At 42.0% G+C, this 25907-nt stretch overlaps 2 protein-coding genes across 3 annotated transcripts; one reads left to right on the top strand and one right to left on the bottom strand.

Moving 5' to 3' along the window:
• Positions 1-6884: 6884 nt before the first annotated feature.
• ndrg1a (N-myc downstream regulated 1a) lies at positions 6885-18736 on the top strand. 2 transcript variants are annotated; one of them, XM_029514953.1, is made up of 16 exons: positions 6885-7052; positions 11024-11095; positions 11795-11830; positions 13745-13850; positions 14132-14252; positions 14580-14642; positions 14748-14808; positions 15319-15405; positions 15524-15580; positions 15690-15793; positions 15973-16029; positions 16134-16185; positions 16524-16571; positions 17024-17059; positions 17378-17429; positions 17994-18736. In XM_029514953.1, the coding sequence occupies exons 2-16, from the start codon at positions 11042-11044 to the stop codon at positions 18251-18253; spliced, it is 1194 nt and encodes a 397-aa protein (XP_029370813.1). In that variant the 5' UTR covers positions 6885-7052; positions 11024-11041; the 3' UTR covers positions 18254-18736. The 2 variants fall into 2 exon arrangements, with proteins under 2 accessions (XP_029370813.1, XP_029370815.1); XM_029514955.1 differs by lacking the exons at positions 6885-7052; positions 11024-11095; positions 11795-11830 and adding an exon at positions 11876-13398.
• A 747-nt stretch (positions 18737-19483) lies between these two features.
• Positions 19484-25426, bottom strand: ccn4a (cellular communication network factor 4a). The gene is made up of 5 exons (XM_029514956.1): positions 25156-25426; positions 22049-22337; positions 21429-21683; positions 20345-20538; positions 19484-20261 (listed from the first exon to the last, which is right to left on the bottom strand). The coding sequence occupies exons 1-5, from the start codon at positions 25201-25203 to the stop codon at positions 19962-19964; spliced, it is 1086 nt and encodes a 361-aa protein (XP_029370816.1). The 5' UTR covers positions 25204-25426; the 3' UTR covers positions 19484-19961.
• Between the last annotated feature and the right edge of the window lie 481 nt (positions 25427-25907).

The following is a 25907-nucleotide window of genomic DNA, read 5'->3' as shown; positions in this document are numbered from 1 at the left end:
TGAACTTCAGTTGCGGTTATCTATAGAAAGGTATTGTGCAATCACAGAAAATATACTAATTACTAAATTTTGATTTATACCTTTATCTGTGTCTTCATGCAACATTAAAAAGAAATCTAAGAAGAACAACCATTATAGCTATTTTGTTTTATTGTGGTTATTTTATTTAATGCTAATACACTAATTGCACATTGTTTCAATTATCTGTTTATTTATCTCGTTTTGTCTGCATGTTTCTTTTTAGTTTAACACCACAGTGGGCCGACTTTTAATGAGATTGATGCAGCTAAATGTTTTATTATTTCAGTGCTTGCATGGGCCATGGCCAGTCCTCCCTGGAAGCTAGTTTGTTGATCTTAGTTGAGTGAAATGACCTTGTTAGGCAGGGAGGGCAGTGCTCCACCTGGGTGAATATAGGGAGGTGCAAAGGACAGACAAGAGGGAGAGGGATGGACAGGGGAAAGAATACAGGTGGTGCGGGTAGGAACTAGAGGAGTGAAGGATGCTGGGTCAAGTCAAAGACAGGGTACATAGTGATGGATTGAAAGAACAGCTCAGATTAATCAATTCCTCATGATGTGACCCAGCGAAATCACACGGGCATTCCCTAAATTTGATTGGTTATCTGAGCCCTCCACCATGTGTGCCAGAAAACAGGGGCCAACCTGGAGAGCCAACACAGCCACACAGCACATGTAGGAGTGGTAAAGGAGGGCCCCCTGCCCCCCAGCTGCCCCCCATCCACCACCACAAACCACAAACCCCACCCCCCACCCACCATATGAGCCAGTCACCCCATGCACCACCCATCTGTGGAGGACCGGCCCCCTGAGCCCGATGAGCCTTACGCGTATGTAAACCTTTACTTCATAGCAGTGAAATGTTTGATGTCTAAATGTTTGATATGGTGGCCAGCGAATTATAGGCGTGACCTTTGGTTTACAGCAGTCACACTGAGACTATATTACCTCGCGTTGTGTCTTTATCCTCACTGCGAGGTTAATAAAAAATCATTAATAGCTGAGCTATCTAGGCCACCAACTAATTCTTCACTAACTATTAACAACAACATGGATAACAAAGTCTGCAACACAACATCATGGTGCTCCATTTTTTTTTCTCCCAAAACAGAGTGTCAATCATTGATTTGAAAACATGGCAGAGATTTCATTATTTTGAGCCGTGCAGAAGGTTAGTCAGCTGTAAATTTTCCCTGGTTGTGAATGAATATTTAACTTCAAGGACACAAAGTTCAGCCTCTCTCTGCATTTCTCTTCAGATATCCTTTAAAACAGCAGTTTGATGGTAAAAAATGATTTGCAGAATGATATTTTGAAAGATGGGCACTTCATTACTACTCCTATATCTGTATTACAGTCATGGCCACTGAAACTTAGGTTGGTAGAAAGAGGAGAAACGGGGGCCAAATTCTATAGATAGAAGCAGTCTGGGTCTGGGCCTTTTTAAGACATATATTGTTGTGCACATATATTGTTTGATAAATAAATCAAAAGAGCATATCAGTAAGTCTGCACTCTGAAAACTCTGTGTATTGCAGCTCGTCTTCTCGACATAGTCAAATAACTGTGTGAAGTCATTCCTGATGGCGTTGTATTCAATGCAAGCAAACAGTCTGCAAAATCTAATGTTGACAACAGTAGCTTGCAGAAAAATTTTTAAAAGTACATAAATGCATAAATTCAAAACTATTTGGAATCCCCTTTTGGGATTCCCAGTGTTTCATTGGACACCGCCCCCCTCTCTCCCAACACAGTCATCCAAACAGCTGTTTCCATTGTTTGCACATAAATTTTGCTGTTCTGTAGTAGATTAACTAATTATCCTGTGTGGAGGACCAATGAAAACAGGGCCTCACCTGCGATCCCAGCATTGATGTTTAATGTCACTATCTACTAACAGCCATAAGCTCAAACAGTAGAATGAATGTCCACTCAATCATCTGCTGAGATCACACCTCTTCAGCTAAGTTTGGACTTAGCACGGCGCAGTCTCCCCCACCGCCCAATGTCCTGTCAATCTGACCCCACATATTTTCCTCAGGAATCAAAACAGAGGGCGGCTAGATGCAGTTTCCACTTTGGGAACCGGTCCAACTTTATCTGTGGAAGTCGATCTGCTGCTGCTGGAATTTGGCACTCCTACCAGGCCTGAATTCCCAAAAAAATAAGCTGTTAATGTGGAATTTCCACATCCACAAGAGAAACAAACGTGTAGGAGAAGAGATGTAACAGCTAGGTGAAACAACAGACTGAATCAATGTAGCTCTGCAAATGTAACTCTTATTTTCAGTCACACCTCTACTTCAGTGATTACGACTGTGAGTGTTATCACATCTCTGTTCAACTGTGCCATCAATACCACTGCGCCTTGGCATGTTTACCATGGTGTCTAAGCTTGGTGCTCAGGCAAGGAGGTAAAGATAATAATGCGGTGGTTGAGAACAGGGACTGACAGTGACTGAGAGGATTAGGAAAGCTCAACTTCCCGCACTGTTTGTTTATCTTGTTTGCTTATGCAACGGAGAGCATGTTGCATGTTTTCATTTATATAACTATTAGCAGCTTGATAGCGAGTGGACTATGCAATATTCTAAAAATAAATGACTGAATTTTATTTTGCTGTTAAAGGTCCCATATAGCAGAAAGTGAGAGTTCTGTGTCTTTTTTTGATTATGAAGCAGGTCTAGGTTCTTAGTGAACGTAGGGGTTTGAGGTTTGTGTGTGTGGGGGGTCGGGGGTTCAGAGTTCTGATGGCGTGGGGGAAGAAGCTCTTCCTCAGCCTCTCTGTTGTAGCGGTGCAGAAGCACAGACACTTACCAGAGGAAGCCACTGAAAAAGTTTGTTGTTGGGGTGATGAATGTCGTCTAGGACGCAGCCTGATGTAGATGTCTTGGAGGGTGGATGGGGTTGATGTGCTTGTGTGTCGAGCACACTGGATGGTGTCCAGAGGAGTACAGTTGCTGTGTCTGAGGTGGTGCAGGGGGGGGATGTGGGTGGTCCATGTCGGGTCCTCAGATAGCTGTTGACCTTCTCCACTGGGGTTCCATAGACCCTGGGAGGAATGTGATGGTTCCTCTACTTCTCTTTCTTGAAGTCAACAACCATCTCTTTATCTTGCAGAAATTCAGGTCCCAGTGGCTGTCCTGACACCATGACGACAGCGCCTCCACCTCCTCCTGATAGGCTGTCTCCCTGTTGTTGGACATCAGGCCTACTACCACTGTGTCATCCATGAATTTCACGATGGGTGGGCTTATTGGCTTTACGGTCACGCGTGTAGACTCAGGACGCAACCTTAAAGGCACAGATGTTCAGGGTGGGGGAGTCAGAGGTGCAGTTCCTTATCCTCACCACCTGTTGTCTGTCCTTCAGGAAGTTCTAGGCCCAGGAGCTGGGCTTGGTGACCAGCATGTGGTCTTGTAGAATTTAGCTATACATCGGTTATACATAAGATTGTCACTTGGCTGTGTTACAAATAACAATTTATGGCTGATCAGTTACACAGTGTGACTGACTTTGTGTATGAAATTTAACCTTGTGTCTTTCTTAGAAAAGCCAAATGATCACATTCATTGTTTTCCAAGATGAGGCCTTTAATAATTACACACTTGTTTGCGTCACTCCTTTCAGACTATATCTTCTGAGAATATATCACTCGATTCTGGTTTCATAGAACAATGTCATTATTAGTTTATAGAAATTTTGAGCATACAGATATCTGCACTAAGATTCATTCAACGGTAATTGAGTTTAATCTTTGCCCCTAAGTGTTCAGAGACCAAACAAACAATGTTATTAAGGCTTTGCTCTTTAATGACAGCTGTTAAACACCAGCACATTTGCCCAGTCTACTTAGTCACTCAGTAACATAGTTATCAAGAGATATCGAGAGAAAAGAGGACAGTCTTATCAAATCAGTTACTGCACCTTATTGAGATAATCCTTAGGCTAAGGAAAACTTCATGTCAGTTCAACAGTTATAAACCCACTTTACAGCTAAAGCCAAATAAACATTTGTCTGTCTTTTGCCCTGCAATAAGCCACAATAATATGCATATGACAGAGAATTGACAAATGTTATCTGGTTTTATTAGAAAAGTTTGACTTTTTGGAAAAACAAGCTTCTTTTTTTGGGTGGCTCATACCTTAATGGTACATTTAAAGCCAGGCTCTTATACAAGTAAAAACAAATTCAATTTGCATGATTCAAAAGTTCAAAGTAGGAACTTTTTGTTTTGTTAGGACAGTGAATATCAAGCAAACATCGATCTTCTCATTCAGCTCTAGTCTGACTGAATAAATATATTCCCCAAAATGTTAATGCTGTTTCGTGAATAACAGGAAAGCAAACCGGGCCAAAAGCTACATGTAATGATTTATCTGGAGACAACTGGTGACTTTTCAACTCTACTAAAAGTAAAGATTCACCACTGTGGCCAACGGAGTGTCAAAACTTGCTTAAAAAAACAAAACAAAACAAAAACCACAAAGTACACAGACTTTTCTACACCACCCAGAAACTTACATCAATTCACCAACCTTTTACTACGTGACCTACAGCCACAGTTCATGTCACATGGGCCTGAATCACTCATTCTTTGCAGTCTATTGCATCACTGTGTCGTGACTAGTTCAGCTTAGGGGAGGGCCACTCAAAGAATCAAGTTATGGGTGTGAAGTGAATAAAAGTTGAGGTGTAAATACTCACGCTGTGAAGGCTTCAGCAGCATTTGGTGAAATGGACGAGCTATATATATTCTGTCTTTTTTTAATCTGCTGTGTTTGCAGTTGACAGCAGCGTAGTGGGGTCATGAACTTATAAATCAAATACACTTAAACTGGGGTGACCTTTGACTGGTGAATAGTAGAACATACATATCAGACTGAAACTGGAGGCACAGGCTAGGACTAATGTGGCAGTGCAGGAGCCAGAAGGAAAGATGAATTAAAACCTAAATCAGGGCTGAATTGGCCCCAAATTGATAATTCATTCTGCAAAAGCTTTACACTATACTCTGGTTTTCATTTTATAACAGGCCTCACACGTTATGTCCCTTCATCACCATGTCTAAAGATTTATTTGTTATGCCATGCTCTGAGAAAGCTGTCCTTTAAAAACAAATACGAAAAGCAAAAAAAGTCCGAAAAGTGTTTTACAAGGGGAAAAAAAGACTTATAATATGTAAAAAATTACATAAAGCCAATCCAAAAATAATGCATGATTAAAACAGCAAGGAGATAGGAATCTAAAGAATAGAAAAGTGCATGAACTGTCCTAAAACGGTCTTGAGGTGCAGCCCCAGGTGAAGAACTTTGACAGCCAGCTGCTCCCACAAATACTGTAATCAGTCAGGCCAAAGTCCACCAGGTTTATGAACTATTGAGACACTGTGCGACCCAAATCTCACGCAGTTCCCAGATTTGCGACCACTTGCTTTCACAGTGATAGCTGCAGAGGTGGACAGAAGCATGAAGTCACACATGCAGATGCTCATTATGTAATGTTTGTTTTTTATTCGTTTTTTGTACATGGCTTGATACGTAAGGACATTTTAATATCAGTGTGGCCCCTCCCCCCTCAACCCCTGTATCCAGTTTGCAGTGTGCTAAGTGAATGACCTGAAATTAGCATAGTGGTTATGTTTTCCCCCTCCAATGCGGCCATTGTTCAATGTGTTCCTATTGAGGGCCTCACATTACAAGCCCACAGTGCAGCTATTGTATTTTGACAAGGACCTTTCACACAATCATTGCCCATACTAGCACTTATTGGCAGATTCGCAGTATAGCAGTCAGACTCTTGCAGGTGTGGAAACTTCCATGAAGGTTCTGAACTGCTGAACATGCTTGGAACAGACTGATCTGGAGTCGCAAACATCATGCTTACAGGGTGCTGAGTTGTGCACTGACATTACTTCAGATAGGATTTGTTTGAAGTCCCTGTAGAGGGGATGGCATCCAGACTACATGTGTTCCCTCTTGGTGAAGTCTGTGCAGCAGCCCACATCAGAGCAAATTTTCACTCATCTGGTATTGATGAGGGCTTCTGTAGGATAACCTAACTCTGATCAGACAATAGCAGTGTGCTATCAAGGAAAGGCAGTGTGATCCAAGATGAAGGAAGGGCTTCACTTTGTACACTCTGATCTCCCATTGGCCCCAAATCAAGGTCGCAGGCTGAGCTGCATTTCTTGAACTTCAGCCTTACACAACCGCTGCAGACAATGGCTCAAACACATCTTTAAAAAAAAAAAAAAAAAAAAGTCAGCTGTTCGGATTTTATGAGTGTGAAAATACCAGTATGTGTTCTGCTCTTCTGTCAGGGGGGAGAACAATTATAGCTTGCAGATGACTACAACAAAGACTTACCCAAGTTCCTTTCCACACCCTATCAGTGCTGATGATATCAAACTAACTCAAACCCATCCATCACAGCAGTCGAAATGAGAAGATGCTCTCAGGGCAACGTGGCAGCGGACCCAAAGACCTGTGAGTGTGGTGTCACGAAATCAGACCTCATACAACAGCAGCACAATTTTAAAGAAACTGGCGAACAGCGGAAGGAAAATGACAAGAATAAAATAAACCCAAAGAATATCACAGGAGCTTAAAAATAAATCATACAGCATAAATCCACTCCGGCTTTGTGGCAGGTGGTTTGGTAATCCTGTAAGAGTATTGGTCATATATCATGGAGGGGGGGGGGGGCAGACAGGGGAGTTATTTCATGAGTCACCAGGCTCACCATCATGCAACCGCTGGAAGGAGTCAGGCTTTATCAACCCTACAGCTGCTGCCGCCCAATGGAGGGAGCAGAGGGGAAAGTGGGCCGGGCTGCCAAGCCTTTATAAAATTCCCACACACATCCGCCTTGTGCTTCACGATATAAACAAAGACGTTGTGTCACTGCGGTCGTTGGCGCTGGAGGAAAAGAGGAAGAGCAGGAAAAAAAAAAAAGTTTTTTGTTTGTGCGGACATTTTTTTCGGGGAGTTTGGTGTTCATCGCAGGACAATCAGAAGTGAAATCAACAGGTAGGTCCGCGCTCCGGATCCCGGCGCTTTTTGTGCTTTGTTGTGTTTTTCCAAGAAATGGACGCTGAGTTGTTCGTTTCTGAAGGACTGAAGGACATCTCAGAGGAAACGAAGTGTGAGGTCTGAAGATTTCACCTCACCACAGAGATCAAGCTGCGTCAGTTATTTACATAGCTGTTATGATGCCTTTTCAATGATTCTGTAACACTTGGAGTGCAAATAAGCACTAAACAGATTGAAAATGACGTTATTGTCACAAAGAGGCGTTTGTGGATTTAAATAAGTCTTAAAATGCTTGAAATGCCTTTTTTTTTAGCAGTATGCTAGAGAGGATCCTCCCAGGGTGGGTGCAGCACGTAAACAGGTAGTAGGACATGATACTAGATCTCCATGCTTTTCACACGTGACTCTAAGGGCCCACACATGTGCACAGGAACAGGAAGCCTCTGTCTCACAGGCTGCAAATACTGTGGGACAATAGTTGTATAACAGATCTTCCCTTCCAAGACTTAAAGTAAATAAAGAAAACAGACAAAAAACACACAGATGGGTGTAGCTGGAGGTCAAGGATGTGATGGTGCCTGAGTCTCCCAATTGGCTTCAGCAAAAACCAGAAAGAAAAAGAAAAGTAAAGTACACACTTAAGGCTTTTTAGGCAGTCTGCCAGTGTAAAAAATATATCTTTCATTAAAAACAGGCCTTTGACCTGACTTTTTTTTTGTTGTTGGCTGTATTTTGTTTTCTTATTCATTTTCATGTACAGACATGAAGTGAAAGTGTCCAGCCCCGTCTAAAAGATGATGACCCTGATCTCAGAAGTACTCTTGAGGTTCGGTGGTGAAACATGAGGATACACGTCACAATAAAGAGCAGCTGCAGCTGCTTCAACTGCTGACGGCTGTAAAAGTCTCTGGTGATCCCCTGAACCACCCCCACTCGCCCACTTACTGTAGCACGGAGGTCCCCGCTTTTTTATATCATTTACAATCTGAAAATGTAGGTCTGTGCCAGCTTAGTTCTGTAGTCCTGCTGCTGCTGCGCAGATGTGTCAGAACCAGGGATTTGACAGATTAAGTGAGTTCCCAAAGATTAGGGAAGCAATCATTGTTTCTGCAGATGGATGCTGTGGGCTTGTGGATTTAAACCTATATGAAGGAGGAAGGACAGTCTGGCCTTGATTCTGGCTCCTGAAAATTTAGGCCCACTGTCTCATTGATGCATATGTTTCTATCCCCCTCAAGGGTTAAAGAGAGACTCTCAGCTCTTTTGTAAGCTGTTTTGTAACTTGGATCTTCTGGTTTAGAGTAGTGTGTCATATCTGTGGAAAACAAGCACTATTGTCATGCAGGACTGCAACTGTGTTTTTGTTGTTTTGCTTTAAAGCCCAAATCAGATTATCTTAGTGACCATTTAAAACACCCCCCCCCCCCCAATAAAAAAAAAAAAAAAACAATCATGAGAATTAACAACTGGAGTAAAAATTTTGGATAAAGTCATTTAGTCAGTATTTCAGACAGCAAACCATAAACCCCCCCCAAACAGCATAACCCAAGACAAAACAAAAAACAACAATTTTCATCAGGTACCTTTAAAACTACAGAATTTACCCAAACCGTTTGAGAAACAATTGATTAATACAATTTGGGTTTTTTCAGACATAATTTTGAATTTATACTTAAACTGGGCTAAATACTACATCATACGTTATGTTAGGAAATGTAAATGGGTAAAACTTATTTGAGGACTAAAATTGAATAGATCCATAGATTTATACAGCACTGAGGAATCTTACAAATCTTGTCTGGGAAATAGTGAGTCAATCCCCCAACATTACACCATCCTATAGCATTTGTGTTTTTTGGTATGCAGCTGATTCTGAGCTACACATTTTGGATCATCCTAAGCTTATATCCTCCCACTCTTTCCTGTTCATGATTGCGTAACATAGTTTCATTTCTGCCAGGCTAAAACTGATGACAAAGTGAAAAAACAGAGATTTTTCAGTTGGCAATTTACATGTAGGATCTGGATTGATTTGGTTAGAGACAGTGTCGACTGTTGCCAATGACACCAAGCCAATTTGGAGTGCGGCCAGTTTAAAGAAACCCCCCTGCTGCAGCAGCAACATAAAATCTCTGTGAGAAAAAGATGCGCAGCAGGAACATTTACTTCCAGTATTTCAGCCATTGAGCAGCTGAAAATCTGAATAACAACCTGCTCTGCAAGTGTTTGTATAATTGATCTGTCTGATTGTCCCCTGTGATACATTTGACTTTAAAATGTCAAGACTGCAGCTAATAATCTCCTTGCTTTAGCAGCGGGATGCTGTAGGGTTCAACTAAAACAGCCCCCTCCCTCTGCACCTCTTTGCCAGGTGAAACATTAGCAGCACAGCAAGCAGTCAGAGGTGCACTGGTGATGTAAACAGCAGGTGACCTAAATGTTGCCCAGCCAGATCCTCTCCGCCTGCTGCCAGCCAGCTAACAGGTGCTCATGTTGGCCAAGTACAGCGGATGTTACACTCAGATTTTTCCTTAATGAGCTCACTGGTCCAGTTAAATGTAACTGTGTTTACTAACATGCCCCGCCGCTCCCATGTTGACTCCTGAATGAATTTTACACTTTTTCTAAACTGAAAGGTCCAGTTGCTTCATTTTTCAGCACTGAAATGTTCACTATAATGCTTTCTCACATATGGCCATGGAATCTCAGCGGGGGCTGATTTCTTGTTTTGTCCAACAAAGCTCCTGCAGTGTGTTGGCGGCCATGTTTTTGAAGGCTCCAGCAGAAAAATGAACCTGTTGTTTGATACTCCTCTTCCTCTGTGTGTGTGCGTGTGTGCGTGTGCGTGTGCGTGTGTGTGTGTGTGTGTGTGTGTGTGTGTGTGTGTGTGTGTGTGTGTGTGTGTGTGTGTGTGTGTGTGTGTGTGTGTGTGTGTGTGTGTGTGTGTGTGTGTGTGTGTGTGTGTGTGTGTGTGTGTGTGTGTGTGCGCGCCTAGGGCATTTTCTGCTGGACAACTGTCATCTTCACACTTGAAATGAAATGACTCACTTCCTCATAAAGGTCATCTCGCTCTTATGGCCACAGTGGTGCATTGTAGGTTGATGTTGATGAATTTTCAGCCTTGTGTGCACTCACAGAGCGATGGAGAGCGCAGAACAGCTGGAAGGAGCCGGGAAAAGAGCAAACACTGACTGCAACCAAGCAGAAACTAAGACAAACAGTGAAAAGTGATAGAGGGCAAGGAGCTAGAGAGCCAATGGAGAGCTGCAAACCGGCTGGGATGTGTTGACGGGAACCAGGGGTGTCCATTGCTTCCTGTATGTGTGTGGGTCAGCGAAGGCCCCCGGCTCTCAGGAGCCACAGGGCCAGTGGACAAAGAGCTCTCTTAACAAATTTGATTTGCATGCATAGCTGCAGTCTGTCCGCTCTCCTCCAACACAGCTTCATGGTCCACACAGCCTTGCTTCTGTCCCCCCACCACCCTCTAATTTTCTCTCTGTCTGTCCCTCTCTCCTTCTTCCTCTTTCCCCAGAATCGCTCTGTTGAAAGAGGACTTTATTGTGGTTGGTCTTGTGTGAGACTTGCAAACAGTTTTCAGGTGTGGCTGTTATCTTGTCTCTATGTAACTGTGCATTCCGCAATACCAGTATCTGCATGTCCCTGTGTGTGTCCCTGCACGTACACGAGTATTCAGGTGTCAGGTAGTCTGCTTTGTTAGCTGGGACTAGAAAAGCCACTAAACACACCCTCTACAAAGTTAAAGCAATCTGTCATTATACTGTCTGCATTTTTGGCCAGCAACAACCCACCATGTTTTCAAAAAGAGCTCTTTGGGACTGGTGTGAAAAGGATAAAGAGCAGTGACCTTTTTACAACCAGAAGGGTCATCTGTTTGAGAAACTGCAAATGTGGAAACACAGATTAATGCAGTCACTTGCTGAATAAACTGTCTTCTCTGACCCCCCCAGGCTCTGCAGCTCATTGAAATGGATGATATCCAGGTTGAGTCCAAACCCCTGCTGGTTGACAGGGAACTGCCGGTATGTGGTCCAAACCAAGCCAAACTGATTTAAGTCACAAACAGTCCTCAGAGTTGTTTAGATGATTTCTTTGTAGATTTGTGGTTTGATAAAGACAAATGTTATTAACCAAGATGCACGCTGGGATGATTACAGTAAAGGAACCGATCCATAGCTTAAACACTGCTCAGTAAAGTAGATATGTCCAGTATCTTGACCTTAAAGTCACACATATCCTGTAGATATACAATTGCTATGTCAATCGACATAAATATGTTTTTAGCATTTTTATTTAGGCAAGCATGAAATACCATCTTAAAGATAACAACTTACTCGATATGCACCCGCATCACCTTATCATTAATAATAAATATCACACTGATTAACTACTACACACCGTATAAGTTGTTCAGTCATGCCAGGAAATAGAGCTTCATTACGCTCCTCAGTGGATGAACTTTACTGCTCACCCCAGGTTTGTCAATAAAGTCAGTGGACTTTGGTCACGGCTTTGTCCTAGATCTTTTGCCACTGACTGCTACAAAGATTATTGTTCACTCATTGATCATTTGTCTACAAATATTGTAGGGAGTCAGTCCCTCATACTGTTGTGAAAATGCATGCAATGACAGGATGATGCCCCCAGGATATTAGATTACAGCATGTTGGATAGTAATTACATTAGTTTTATACTGTCATGACTCTGTTCTTTCCTTGCAGGGCCTGAGAGAAGCTGTGCAGCAGCTTGTTATCAAGGTATGTTTGCGCACACTTGAAAGCAGATAATGTATCCAATGTTCTGAACAGCTGTAAAACTAGATTTACTATCTAAAACTTTGGTTGACACCTGTTTCTAATTAACAGGCGGTTTTAGTCCAGATACAGTGCATTTAGCGTGTCTACTACCATCTAGTGGCACATAGAAAGAATTGATGGTTTTAGTGGCTCATGATCTTTATTCGGAATAAAATCTAATCAGGGCTCTGCTAATTCAGTCAGCAGCTGAAAGCGATGAAACACGCTTTGGACTGGATTTGTAACATAACACAGCTACACTGCACCAACACTTTGGCATACACATACACACATTAACAGACACACACCTTTTTGACAGTGTATAACTCTAACCCTCTCGGTACCTTGGCAAGCAAGTGTAAAGTTGTCGAGCTTATTAACGCACAGACTCACTAAGTTGAACATAGTCTTCCCTCCTCAAGAATGTACTGAGCCTCACTTCAAACATAACCAACTGATCCAGTCTGTGATTTTAGGGGATTTGCTTTGGACATTAATGTTTAATTGCATGTATACAAACAAAGGCACAGAAATCATTTCAGCCAATAACTCCACAAACACACAAACACACACTTGTTGTATTACAGGATTTTATCGCCTGTGTAGCCTGAGCTTGTGTGTTCTGCAGGAGCAGAGTGGGCGGAGCGTGGTGTGGTGAATCCTTTGATGTTTACATGACATTATATAGGTCATTACGTCTCAGTGGATGTTCCTCTGGAGCAGATCCCATGCAGTCTAGACTGGTTTGAAAACTGCCCAATAGGTCATTGTGTACATTCTGTTAGACTTACAGTACAGACTACGTCACTTTGGGGTAGCTTTGTTTTTGTTTTCTTGTAAAGATCCACTCCCGACAGTTCAGAATGCTTTGAAATTATAATGTGGAGAGATGTCTCATATTCATATTCAGCAGTGTGTTCTATGAGGCAGTCTCTGTTGGAAGAGCCATTGGAATAAATCTATTTTCATACACACACTTATTGGGTTGATGCCATTTAAACTTTAAACTTAATTTGAAACAGTTTGTGAAAATAGAGAATTAATTGCAAAATACTTGCTTTTCTTTATTGCCTCAGGGTATCTATGGATTTTTTCGGACTTAAAATGATATCATCATGTATGCTGAGAAATGGCTGCCAACGTGTCTGTGCCCATTCATTCAGCATGCTCTCCCACTGGTCAGACACACTTTCTTACTTGGCGTTCCAACGCACTAGCTGATGGCCCTCTGTCTGACATTGGCTGATCCAATTTAGGGATCTCTTCATCTAGAATTAGCTTGTTTTGACCAGCCTGCAAGGCACCATGGGAGACCAGGAGCTTAGGCCAACTGGTAAGCAGTGGGGGTATAAAACACAGTGCAGGGCTAAACAACTTCAGAGCTCGACAACTGTTGGATCTACAGCCCAGAAAGCCACAGCAACAGCTCTTTGGTTGTCTATTAGCGAGCAGCCTTGGACTCCTCTCCTGCAAACATGGTTCTGGAGGATTCTGATGTGGAAATGATTGTCGCTGAGATTGAAGTCAGCGTGAGTAGACTGAAGGCTGCACTAAGTGGATTTGTTGGATTATTTTTGCTTGCTTGAGTTGTTGCATTTGTGTCAGTCTTGGACAGACAATACACATAGATTTCACTTTTGTGGATCATTTAAAACATGATTGGATTTTCATCATTTTATAGTTTGGTATGAAACGGGTATGGGAAAAATCCCTTTCTAAAGGAAGCAATATTCTGTCAGTGTGAATGATGCATTGCAAAATTCCTTAATGAGGGTAATGAAGTTTGGTCATTTTGTGCTGAACTGCTGGTCAGTGTATAGAGATTTAACGAAGCACTTTCCTGCTCAGCTCACTGATTGTTGTTTGTATCTATAGGAGCATGATGTGGAGACTCCTTATGGCAGAATCCACTGCACAATGAAAGGGATTCCCAAGGGAGACAGACCTGTCATCCTCACCTTCCACGACATCGGACTGAACCGTAAGCTTGGCTCCTTATTCAGCTCTATCTAGCTGAAACACCTGCTGTTTTGACTAAAGCCAGGGTTATGATGAATTACTGTACCACATGGGAACAGATAAGGTCCACCGAGCTAACTTTATATGAAGTCTACTTTATTCTGAAATCCTCCCGGGTTATTGACAGGATTTTTGTGATTATCAAATTCTGCAGGGTGATGAGGAACAACAGGCCCTGCACCTATTCTCAGGTTACGTGGGGTAATTTCTGCTTCTCAGAGAAGTATCACTTTTTCTCTCCAGACAAAACATGCTGGGATACCCTCTTCAACCACGAGGACATGTCAGAGATCATGCAGCACTTCGCTGTGTGTCATGTTGATGCCCCCGGGCAGCAGGAAAGCACTAACACTTTTTCCACTGGGTGAGCCAGACAAATAAGTACATTTACACTCCATGTATGTCAAGTAGTCTCTGGCCTTTGTCCCGACAGGTAGATCACAGTGCATATAAGGGAGACAACCTAATTTGATAAGTCTGTTGTAGTGACAGTTTATCTGGTTCTAATCTCTTCTTTGATGGCGGGACTTTGCGGGAGCTCACGTGGACGCTAGCTGAAGCACAATGTGAAAACACATAGTGAAACCCAGAGGGCTGTTACAGGCTGACATCAAGAACAGGGGGCAACGTAGTGCAGTGATTAGATAGCAGCTGTTATTTAGTCATTAACTAAAAGTTTTTGTTTTTCCAGATATGAGTATCCTTCCATGGACCAACTCTCTGAAACACTCCCACTGGTGTTGAAGCACTTTGGGTAAGTTGAGTTGCAGTTTTCACACTGAGTATCCAAACTCATATTTGAGATGTTGTCTAACCTGTTGTTTTAACAGTATCCAATTATCTCTTCTTACACCAACAGGCTGAAGAGTGTTATTGGAATGGGCATTGGAGCCGGAGCCTACATTCTGACCAAATTCGCTGTAAGCCCACCCCCTCTCCTTCACCTGTGAATATCTCAGTCAGGCTGAATAATTATAAGTTTTAATCATTCGAGGATTAGCAGAACCTACTAATGTGTTGCTTCTTTTTGCTGATTTTGGCAATATAACAGAGCTTATTTCTTCAGCCTGCTGAGCCATAAAAGTCTCAGGAATGTTCCAAATCAGCTAAACACTAACACTGCGCTCAACAGGAAGTCTCACCCCATTGACAGACGGCTGACAGAGAGACAACATGAAACTTTTTGCTCGGGCCTTCTCTTTTACTAAAATAACAGTGAATTATTGCAATGATATATTCAACATATATATTTTCTATTCAACATTTATCCAGATGCGGCCAAAATTAAATCAGGATCAGACAAATCTGAAAATCGAAACAAAAAACCATAAAAATGAAGCAAGAATCTTTGGGATCAAAAAATACCTCAGAACATCAGCAGCCAGGTATTCGCATTCCTGAAATTACAAATTCCATCTTATGTGTTTTAGCTGGACTACCATAACATGGTAGAGGGCCTGATGCTCATCAACATCAACCCATGTGCTGAGGGATGGATGGACTGGGCTGCACACAAGGTAACACATGCAAACTCACATTAACATTAACACAAACGAAAACATCACAGTCCAATAATGGACTTGCAGAGCCAGCACACTGGTTTAAAGTAAATATAACTTTGTTCCATGACTTCAGATCAGCGGCTGGACCCACGCCATGCCTGATATGATCATCACCCACCTCTTTGGAAAGGTACGTATTCATTCCCACCACATTGGTGCAAGCCTTTATGTTTGTACTTAGTTTTTCTGGGTCTTTAGGTCTTTGTAGATTAAGTGTATTCTCTGTGTTGTCACCACAGGAGGAGATCAACCACAACCACAACCTGATTGCGACATACCGCCACCATATCTTAAATGACATGAACCAGTTTAACCTTCATCTCTTTGTCAAGTCTTATGAAAGGTAGTAACTTCAAAGTTAAATCACTTTGCAGGCAGTGATAGAGGGGATCTCTGTGGGAATTTAAATACACAAAAAAGCACAACACTTGCTGCGACAGGCTGTAGAATATAAACCTTTAATGAACAAATATTGGAATTTGCTTAGGATTTTTGGTAACAGCTTTCTGTCTGTCTCTGCAGTCGGAGGGATCTGGAGATTGAGAGGCCGGTCCCCGGAAGCAACGCCAGAACCCTCAAGTGAGTTTATATTAAGAAACACGGACACAGTCGTGGTTGCTGCAAAATGTATTTAAATTCCAACACAATTCATGATACATTATGTATGTGTTCTTCTCATACAGGTGCCCTTCTCTGCTTGTGGTTGGGGACAGCTCCCCTGCTGTGGAGGCAGTGGTAAGTTGATGCATGGTCACACAGCTGTTAAAAACAGGGCTCTAATGCAAATTATCAGACTTCCCACCACCATAAGCAGGCTAATTTGTTTTCCATTCATTTCAGCCACCAATTTTAGCCTAAAAGATATGCAAGATGTCAAATTTTGGGACCAGCACTTTAAATTTAATCATAAGAGAGCAAAGAAAAGTGACACAGAGTAGTTTTACTCTGTGAAAATTAAGAGGCTCATGTCACTATTACTGCTGTTGCCACAAATACTTTTATAATTGTAATTCCAACATATCAAGTGATATAAGTTATTTTACTAAATATGTTTGTTTAATGTGTACCCTCAGGTTGAGTGCAACACCAAGCTGGACCCAACAAAGGCGACTCTTCTGAAGGTAAAGGAACCAGTTTCTGGCACTTTGTGCAGCTTCCCCTCCCCTTCCACTTTCTGTCACAAATCCTTGTTCAGATTATAATAGCCTTGATGGAAACGCATCAGCTGATAAGATTCCAGTGGCTCAGCATTTACCTGGTGACATATTAACCAGAAGTAGGACAGCTGAATGCAGTCTCCTACATCTGACCTACTTGTTGTTGGCCTTTTATGATCCGCCACTAAAACTAAATGGCCGTTGAAGCTAAAATTGGTGTCATTTATTTCCGTTAACTATTCAGAGTCAATAGCAACACTGATTGGAGGTGGTGGGGGCAAGGTGTTCAGTGTGTTCAAAATGGGCACACTGAGTGTAATGGGGGGTAACGGCATGCATCCAGTGCTGTTTCAATATACACACAATAACATACTAAATGCTAATGGCCTCTTTTGTGTTTTCCTTCCTCTTTCCAGATGGCTGACTGTGGTGGCATGCCCCAGGTTGACCAGGTGTGTATGTCTGAGCTTGTGTGACAGAAACAACACCATTACTGCTGCAGAGCAGATAATCAGTGCAGAGGGTGAGGTGGATGGGTAGATGGCTATAAGAAGGTTGTACATAAGAGCATTAGCAAGAAGCAGACACAAACAACATTTGTCAGGTTGTTATCCGCCATTGTACAGAGCGCCTGCTCATAGCAGCTGTCATATCTCAGACCCTGAGCAGTAATCTGTTAGATGAGAGATTGAGTCTATAGTGTTACATAAGCAAAATTGCTAATTAAAAACAAATGACTGATTACTGCCCCCCCCCATCTCTCTCTGCAGCCTGGAAAACTTACAGAAGCTTTCAAGTATTTCATTCAGGGAATGGGATACAGTAAGTATTCAGAACATGCAGTATCTATGTTGCACAATTCTGCCATCATCAGCAGACAATGTGTAGAATTCACAATGTTGAAGAGGACTGTCCTACCACCCTGTGGTACGCTGACACCTCTGTCTTCTATTTACCCCTTTGTGTTGGCTAATAAATGACTCATGTTGCTACTGGGGTGTAACCTGAACTCAGTTGAGGTCAGCTGCAGATATGTATTGTCCCCCAAGGTGGGCTCAGTAGAGGAAGCAGTATTACAGTACCTTTCATTGAAAACTGCATTTCATTTTTGTAAGTTAAGTTTCAATTAAAATGATCATTAATTTGTATCAGTAAAATGCACCCAAAGTTTAAACTATTAGGTTGATTGGACTCATCAAAAGTCATATAACACAACAGTAAATAAAAATAAATTAACAATCAATTGTATTTTCTATAGTAATTACGAGCCTTAGTATCTGCAAAGTAAACTATGGCTGTCAGATTAAACTATATGCATAAAAAGAACATCAGAAGCAGAGCAAGTAGAAGAAAGAAGAGTTGAGTAAATCCTCCTCCTCTCCACAGTGCCAGCTGCCAGCATGACCCGCCTGGTCCGCTCCCGCACCGCCTCCAGTTCCAGCGTCACCTCCTTCGATGGAAACCGCTCCCGCTCCCACACTACCGAGGGAAACCGCTCCCGCTCACACACTAACGAGGGCAGCCGCAGCCGCAGCCACACGGTGGAGAACCAGCACGCCCGCTCCCACACGGACGGATCCATGGATGGCACAGCCAGCAGCAGCGTGGACCAAGCCGTGCCCAAGTCCACCGAAGTGTCCTGTTAAGTGAACCCCCCCTTCACTCTCTGGACACACAAACCTCTCATAAAAGTCCCTTCGGTCTGCGCTGCGCTGCCTCTAACTGACACACACACACACACATTATTGTATGTAAAGTATTTGTACAAATGCACAATGGACACTCACCTGCATTCTATTCAAAGCAGTTGAGATGCCCCATTTTCAAATCATAATTTCTTCTGATTAGGAGGACAGGGGCCCTCTTGATACCTGGTCTGTCACTGTGAGGGGCTCAAACACAGCTGAACAGTGAAGGCTTCTGAGCCCCTTGGCCAAGTTTGTGTGTCGTTAGGGGCAATACAGCATCTAAGTACACTGAAGCAGAGAAAGCTGTGGCTACACCAGTACACCAGCTTGTACATGTATTGCTCATAATATCTTATACACCTAAAAAAAAAAAAAAAAATTCTGCATTCCCTCATCATGTTTTTATCCATTTTTACTGTACTGACACAGCTTTCTCAAATATACCTGACCCAAAATGGCTGTTTTTCTTTTTTTCATTGTGATTGTTTGATCATATATTCTTTTACTTTCCATATCAGAAATGTTGTCGTTTGTTTGTAGGAGCAGATTTGTAGATGTGGAGAGAAAATGGGGGGAGGCACTTGGGTAAATAAAACAAAATGAAGCTGTTTGCTTCACAACCTGCAAATGTAACACTGAAAATTTAGGGACATACTTCAAGATTTTCACATATGTACAGAAAAATAATATTCTTTCATTTTGCTGATGTCCATTTGACTAAAATGATCACTGGAAGCTTTGTCATTAAACAAAACGTTCTGAAACACAAATTCAAAAGCTTTTTCATCTTGCATTATTAATTGATCATGGCCAAAAAGGGTTTTTGTCTTTTTTAAAAAGTGATGATTTCTATGCAATCAAGCACAATGGAACAAAGATGTGCCATGAAATTGTACATTTTTTAGATGTGATGCTCCTATGTGGTTGTGGCTTTTTGGGTGAGTGATGCGATAGGGCCACATGTTAACGTGAGGATAGGGTTAGGGTTAGGGTTAGGGTTAGGGTTAGATCTTACCTGACACCTTCTGCACCTGTATTTTACACGCATTACAGCGACATTTTGCTTTGTAGAACACATACACAGCTTTGTAAAGGTGCATTGCACAACTGTCTAATGCTGTAGGAGAGCATTAAAATGACATAATAGTTTGTATTTATAAAAAAATGAAACCATGTAACAGATCTTTCATGATTGTGTCTTTTTTATTTAAAGACATGGTCATTCGTGAAGCAGTCTTAAATGTAAGGCTTGGTCTTAGGTATATAAGATCATCTCTCCTTCTTTCTTTTATTATAAGCTTCTCATAAAAGATGAAGGAAAATATCTACAGTGAAACCTTATTACATAGGTTGGCTTGTAAGTTTTCAGACAATGTGTAACTTGCAGCTCAAGAATATCAAATGTGTTATTACATATGCCAAAAGCTACATAAATAAATTAAGGCTTCAATATTTCACACCATCACTGACTGAATAATTTCATTTGCAAAGCATTTATTTAAGTATTCTTCAAAAGCACGTCAATATTTATGAATCCATTCAGGAGACACATACATATTTCATATTTACAGATTTTTCCAATAGGAAAAAAACCTAAATCATACACCTTACAAATACAAAAGCACTGCAGATTCCAAACAGTGAGCATAACTGCCATGTACCTGCTTTAGTTCATGACCTCTGAGTAGCCGTAATAACTCTCCAGCTCAGCAAAGATGTCGTTGGGGTTTTTACAGCTGAGGTTGCAGAAACAGGCTTGGACCCACATCGTCTTCCAAGTGAATCCCGTCCCATTTGGACACTCAAACTCCACGTCGATGGTCTTGGACTTGTAGGGGATGCAGCAGCGCTCGTCTGTGCAGACGCCACAGTATTTGGGCCTGTACTGCTTCTTGCTGGTGCAGCCAGAGATGGTGAAGTTTAAGGGCAAATCTTCCCGGTAGATATTCAGACATTTCTTTCCTGGCTGCGGTGGGAAAGGAGGAAAAATGCATCAACTCAGCTGACATCCTCTTGACTGCTGAAGATTTCAGAAGGCAATAATAATACCTTAATATGTTTGGTGATGTCGACCTTGCAGGGACGCAGGTTGCAGAGGCGGGACTCTTTGACCAGCTCACATTGCTCGTTGGCATTGGAGATCCTCATGGACAAGCCGCGGTCACAGGTCTTTGAACAGGGGCTCCATGAGGTAGTCTGGGTGATGCAGTTCTTGTGCCAGCTCCTGGACTCAGCAGGAGAAGCTGGATTAATGTAAACAGGAGATTATTAATTTGATCATGTCATGGCTCCATTGTCACAGTTTGTTTGATAGTGAAAAGTTGTTTTAATTTAAAGCTTTACTCAAAGTACAGGGACAAAGGGGGGCTGTAACCCTTAGTCCTGTTTTTTCTTTTTTTAAACAAATGCATAAAAGGTTTTCCTGCCTGGATCTTATTTGTTTACTTTTGAAACAAAAGCAGATCTTCTACATTCCCACTTTGGCACTGACAGCTCAACATACTGCAAGTTAAGAAAACGTGCAAATTCAAATAAAATCAAATCAATTTGACAACAGGCTTTGAAAATACTCGGGCTGCTGAATGCAACCAAATATGTAATTGGCCATGTACATCCACAAAATAACTTGAGTAAATAGGTTTCACACACAACTTACTGCTCCCTGGTTTCATGCCTCTGCCGCTCTGCTTAGTTAGAAAGGTTTAGTCATGTCAAATATTAACCTGTGTGTAAAATATTGTCAGAATTGTTCTGGGAAATCCTGAGTTATAACTAAAAGCTATTATACTGACCTGGACCAAATCTCTCAAATCTCTCATATTTTCATGCTTATTTTTGTATTTGGTTGTGATGTTAAATTGATGCCAATGCTTTGTTGTGTATTGAGCTCTCAGGGCCATTCCATCCTCCATGACTCACAGCCCCATTGCACTACACTACGAGTAACTCGATGATACCCGAAACTATGCGAGGGCTTTCACAGGAACACCCACACACGCAAACACACACAAAGCCCTATTTATCCTCCTGGACCACAAGCTGTACTCCCACAACTGAAGACTACGGCTGCTGCCATTTCCCTTCTCAACTCCAATCACATCTACTGTTGACTGTTGACAGACGAGGATCGTACCCTCCACTGCGTGGCGCGGGGCCGTCTTGCGCCCTCTCTTGGGTTCATCACAGATCCACTGCTCACAGCACTGTCCTTGGACTTTGACTAGTCGTGGGCTTTGGCACCACACACGGGGAGGCTGGGACTCTATGCACAGTCCGACACAGCCGATGGCACCGTTCACACACACACATTGGTATTTACAGCTGGGCTTGAAGCTCTGCCCGTTGCGGTAGATCACACCATCGTGCTCACAGCCTGTTCCCACCATATCTGGAGAGGAACGACAGCCAGTCACATACTGTGCCATAGATATTCAAAGCCAAATGCAAACTCTTGGAGGCTGTATACATGTCTTGGGATTATTCATGTAAATATTGCCATGAAAATATTCTTAGAAGTAAAAGTATTTGGCATTTCAGAAGAAATAAGTTTGGTTTGGTTTTGTGTTTTCTTTTGCTGAATGACATCACACAACAGTGATTCAAACCTCAAACTAGTTTCAGAATGTTTTGGAAGTTTTTCATGAGTAAATATAGTTTGCAAGAGCAGTAATCTACAATATGATAGAAGAGACAGATTTTCCACTAGACAAAAAGAATAGTTTGTTTTGTTGGTTTTTGGTGAGTGACACTTACATGCACACACTCCTTTTTCGTACCTAGGCTTGTCCGAGCTGTAGTCACAGTACAATCCCTTGTGGTAGTCACATGTGTCTGCCTCGTTGCACACCTCGCCCACCTGCCGGGCGCAGGCCTTGCAGCAGTCACAGCCGTCCATGAGGAGGCTCACACCTGGAGGACAGGTAGGAGTGACTTTGGGACATTCGCAAGGCCATTTGCAGTACTGCGTCCGGTTGTATGAGTCCACAGATGGGGATGGGACAACTGTGGCAGGTGGCATGGCAGTGGAATTCTGGGAGTAGACCTAGAGGTATTAAAACGAACACAGAATTAATAAACCATCACCACAATAACTATACCGCAGCATTAGGTTTCTTTAGTAGCTCTCTGTAGTAGACGCTAATAGTTATTTTTCCTTTTCGTTTGTGCAAAATTAAAATGGTATCGTTTTATTACATAAAAGTTATTTGACCCCTTGTGGGGAGATAATGTTTTAATATTCTTAATCCTAAATTCTTTCCTGTTCAAGCCTTTTTGGCCTTTTGGTTTCCTGTCTCAGTACATCACTGTTCCCAAAGGTCTCAGATTTCCTATCTTAGGCAGCCTACTAATGTGTGGTCATGCTGTGCAACAAATTAAATAAGTTCATAAAAATGAAAACAACATCCAGTGGAGGTAATCTTATTAAACCACTCATCAAGTTGTGCACGTACATCATACTGTGTTCAATCATCATATTTAAAATCTACAACTTTACTGAAAAGCAACTAAATCCTGCTAAAGAGTCATTATCAAGATCTCCCACTTAGTGAGCCTTGACTCCTACAAGCTGCTGTCTGAGGCCAAGATCACACCATAAAGAGCTCTGCAGCTCTTAAAAGCAGATGTTCTCACTGAAACAGGCCACAACAGGCACATTAACAGCTCCCCGTTCAGAGGTTATTTTTGGACAGTGGATGCTCGAGACTGTGGAGGAGACCAGCCATTCAATGAGAATAGGTTTTTTCCGATTTTTTTGGAAGGTGGGAATTAAATTCTACTCATATTGGGAACATGCTGTTCTGAGAACATGCCAGATTTGTCAACAAACTCTTATTCAATAAATGAAAAAATGATGCTCAGATGCAGAAATTCACTCAATCTGCAGCAGCCACCACGTCCATCATAATTACTGCTATGTCCGATTGGTGGCCCTTTGTTGTTTGTATGCTCAGTAATTATAACATGACCCACGTGCTCAGAGGAGCACTTCACAAAGAAGCTGGTAACCCGTGAAAGACACAGACATGTACACTCATGCATGCACACTTAATCTGTAATTAATTGTGAGACACAATGCTTTTTCATTTTATGCATGGTGCACCTTATGTAATTCCCCTCAGCTTGTTCTCTGCACTTTGATTTAATTAGGCTCATATTAATAATTATAATGTACTGTGTCGAAAGCTAATGTAGATAAATACATTTTAATCTGAGCTGTGCCACTAAACCATTCCTCAGAAATGCTAATTTAGCCTGAAGCTATTAGGCCGTGTTACAGATAAAAAAAGAGAAACAACCCAATACACGTCCATTACCCTCCCAAAAACAAGAGGGCAGAGAGAGGTTTGTTTTTCATAAATCCATTATGAAAACATAGAGCAAGCCTAATGCAATCATCATTCGGAAGTCATTCATCTTTGGTTACTAAATTTAACATGCCTGAATTTAAAAAATATTGAATCACTCGTAAGAGAAGTGGAAGTAGCAAAACACTACATTAATTACAGAAATAGATATACATAGAAAAAAAAACAAAGCAGAGGAAGATGCAGATGTAACGGAGTGATCTCAGATATTAGGCTTATGCTCAGATAGATGTCACACCGGCCTCAGGAATCATCTTCTCTTTCAGGCTTTTCCAGAGTGACCTAAAATAGCTGCTGTGTGTTGGTGATGGGCAGTTAATCAAATGCGTTTGCTTTCTCTGCTGAGAGAGGTGATCTGGGCTGATGACCTTTGCTCCCCCGCAGGTTTGATCTGCTCTTCCTGTCAGTCTGGTCACACCAGGTGACCTCTGAAAGCATTTGCACAATGCATGGACACACCCTTCCTCAGGGAAGAGGAAACCATTTTAAAAAGAAAACTACTGTCACTCTGACATTGTTTTTCATTTTCCTCAAAAAATTGCAACAATGAAGGCAAAGCTACCATATGGTTAACTGGTTGGTTTGAAGACATTCCAACAAAAATGACTACAAAACTACAAAAGAATAATGTAACTTTACATCAGCAGTATCAGCCTGAACTAAATAACTGATATTCCACATGATTTAATATTGAGATTACAATAAATATTCAGGTACAATTAACTATTAAGTATTACTTATCATACCTTCATTTGAAAAAGGGTTTTGAAACTACCCATAAAATTTGTTTATTTTAAACGGAATCATAATAAAATTAAAGCCAAATCATGTTTTTTCAACCTATTTTCGAGAAGATGATTGGCTGTGCTGAACGGTTATTTAAAAGGTTGTTTCCTTTACAGCCACCAGATGGGGCTAAAGTATCATTCAGAAAAGTGAAACCACTGCTCGTCCCACACTGCAAATCCAGGTTTGGGACTTTAATCCAGAGATATCAAAATGATTACAAAAATAAATAAATAAATAAAGCACTAATAGACTTGTAACTTTACAGAGTTACAGGTGATGGCTCATCTATACAGGCCCCCTCCTGAATAACAGTGGGAATAACGTGGAGAAATGCTGGACATTTACAGGATGAAGGAAAAAAACTGCCCAGAAGCTCAATTTGTTTTCAGCCCGGCAGAAACAGACAACTCACATCAACTCAGTTCCTCCGAAGAACGACAAGAGCACATGGACTAAAACAGCAGTACACAAAGGCGGCGGAGTTACAATGGAGGTTAAAAAAAATTTACAGTGACGTTACACAAGCACACCCTTAATCACACACACACACACACACACACACACTGTCAGTCTACAGAGGAGGTGTATAACAAGTGATGCCATTCAGCACAGATGTATTTTTACAAACGTGTATTCATTAACCAGCTGGAGGGGAATCAAAAAGTGCATCTAAAACTAAGAGAGTGGAGAAAGTTGTCCTCCCACCTGTTGAATCCCGCCTGCAGTTAGAATCCACAACAGGAGCCAACTCATCACTGGAGAGCTGCAAAGGCATCGAGTCCAAAATTAGTCCCGACTCACAGACACGACGCTCCGCTGTGCGCCCGACTGCTACATCCTCCGGCCGCCGTCATCCCTGTCCTCCGTCCTCCGTCCGGACAGCCTGATAAAGAGCTGACGTCAGGCCTACTTCCGACATGGGACGGGTTCTTCTCTCCTTCCCCTGTACTTTCACCAGATCCTCCTCCTCCTCCTCCTCTTGGGCGGGTCTGGAGACCCCGGTACATGCAGAGCTGAGGTCTCTCTGTGTCCCCTGTCTGAAGTGGAGCAACACTAACCTCTGCTGCTTCATATCAAATTAAAAAACAAGTCCATCCTTCAGGTGGTCTCATGTCTCAGTCTCCCAGCAGACTGAAGGGGCAACCAAACATGTCAACTCATCATGTTCCCTTTGGATGAACATCAGCGTAATACATTCATCTGCAAGATGAACTCTTTGGCTTCTCTCTTCAGTCCATTCACAACTCCTTTTTTAAAAAAACTGTGCAGCTGTTGACGTGGAATTATTATGATCTCTAATTAATTCCTCAAAAAGTTACAGCTGTTTCACTTGATAGACTCTTATGTGATCTCAGCATGTCAGCTTTTAAGAGCTCCACCTCAGATGACTTTGCCATAAACGAAGCAGAAAACAAACCCAAACTGCACAAAGGTGCTGAAACCTTTGTTTTCTTTCA

Source organism: Echeneis naucrates, chromosome 11, assembly GCF_900963305.1.
Source record: "Echeneis naucrates chromosome 11, fEcheNa1.1, whole genome shotgun sequence".
Lineage (NCBI taxonomy): Eukaryota > Metazoa > Chordata > Actinopteri > Carangiformes > Echeneidae > Echeneis > Echeneis naucrates.
Note: the sequence above shows the minus strand (reverse complement) of the source record. Positions and strands in the feature narration are given on the sequence as shown.

Excerpts from the sequence above, each read along its gene's own strand:
- ndrg1a (XM_029514953.1), top strand. The coding sequence starts at position 11,042 with ATGGATGATATCCAGGTTGAGTCCAAACCCCTGCTGGTTGACAGGGAA. Across the intron at positions 13,851-14,131 it reads CCACGACATCGGACTGAACC|ACAAAACATGCTGGGATACC; the intron begins GTAAGCTTGGCT and ends TTTTCTCTCCAG. Across the intron at positions 16,030-16,133 it reads AGCAACGCCAGAACCCTCAA|GTGCCCTTCTCTGCTTGTGG; the intron begins GTGAGTTTATAT and ends CTTCTCATACAG.
- ccn4a (XM_029514956.1), bottom strand. The coding sequence starts at position 25,203 with ATGAGTTGGCTCCTGTTGTGGATTCTAACTGCAGGCGGGATTCAACAG. Across the intron at positions 22,338-25,155 it reads CTGCAGGCGGGATTCAACAG|GTCTACTCCCAGAATTCCAC; the intron begins GTGGGAGGACAA and ends TAATACCTCTAG. Across the intron at positions 21,684-22,048 it reads CGAAAAAGGAGTGTGTGCAT|ATATGGTGGGAACAGGCTGT; the intron begins GTAAGTGTCACT and ends GTTCCTCTCCAG.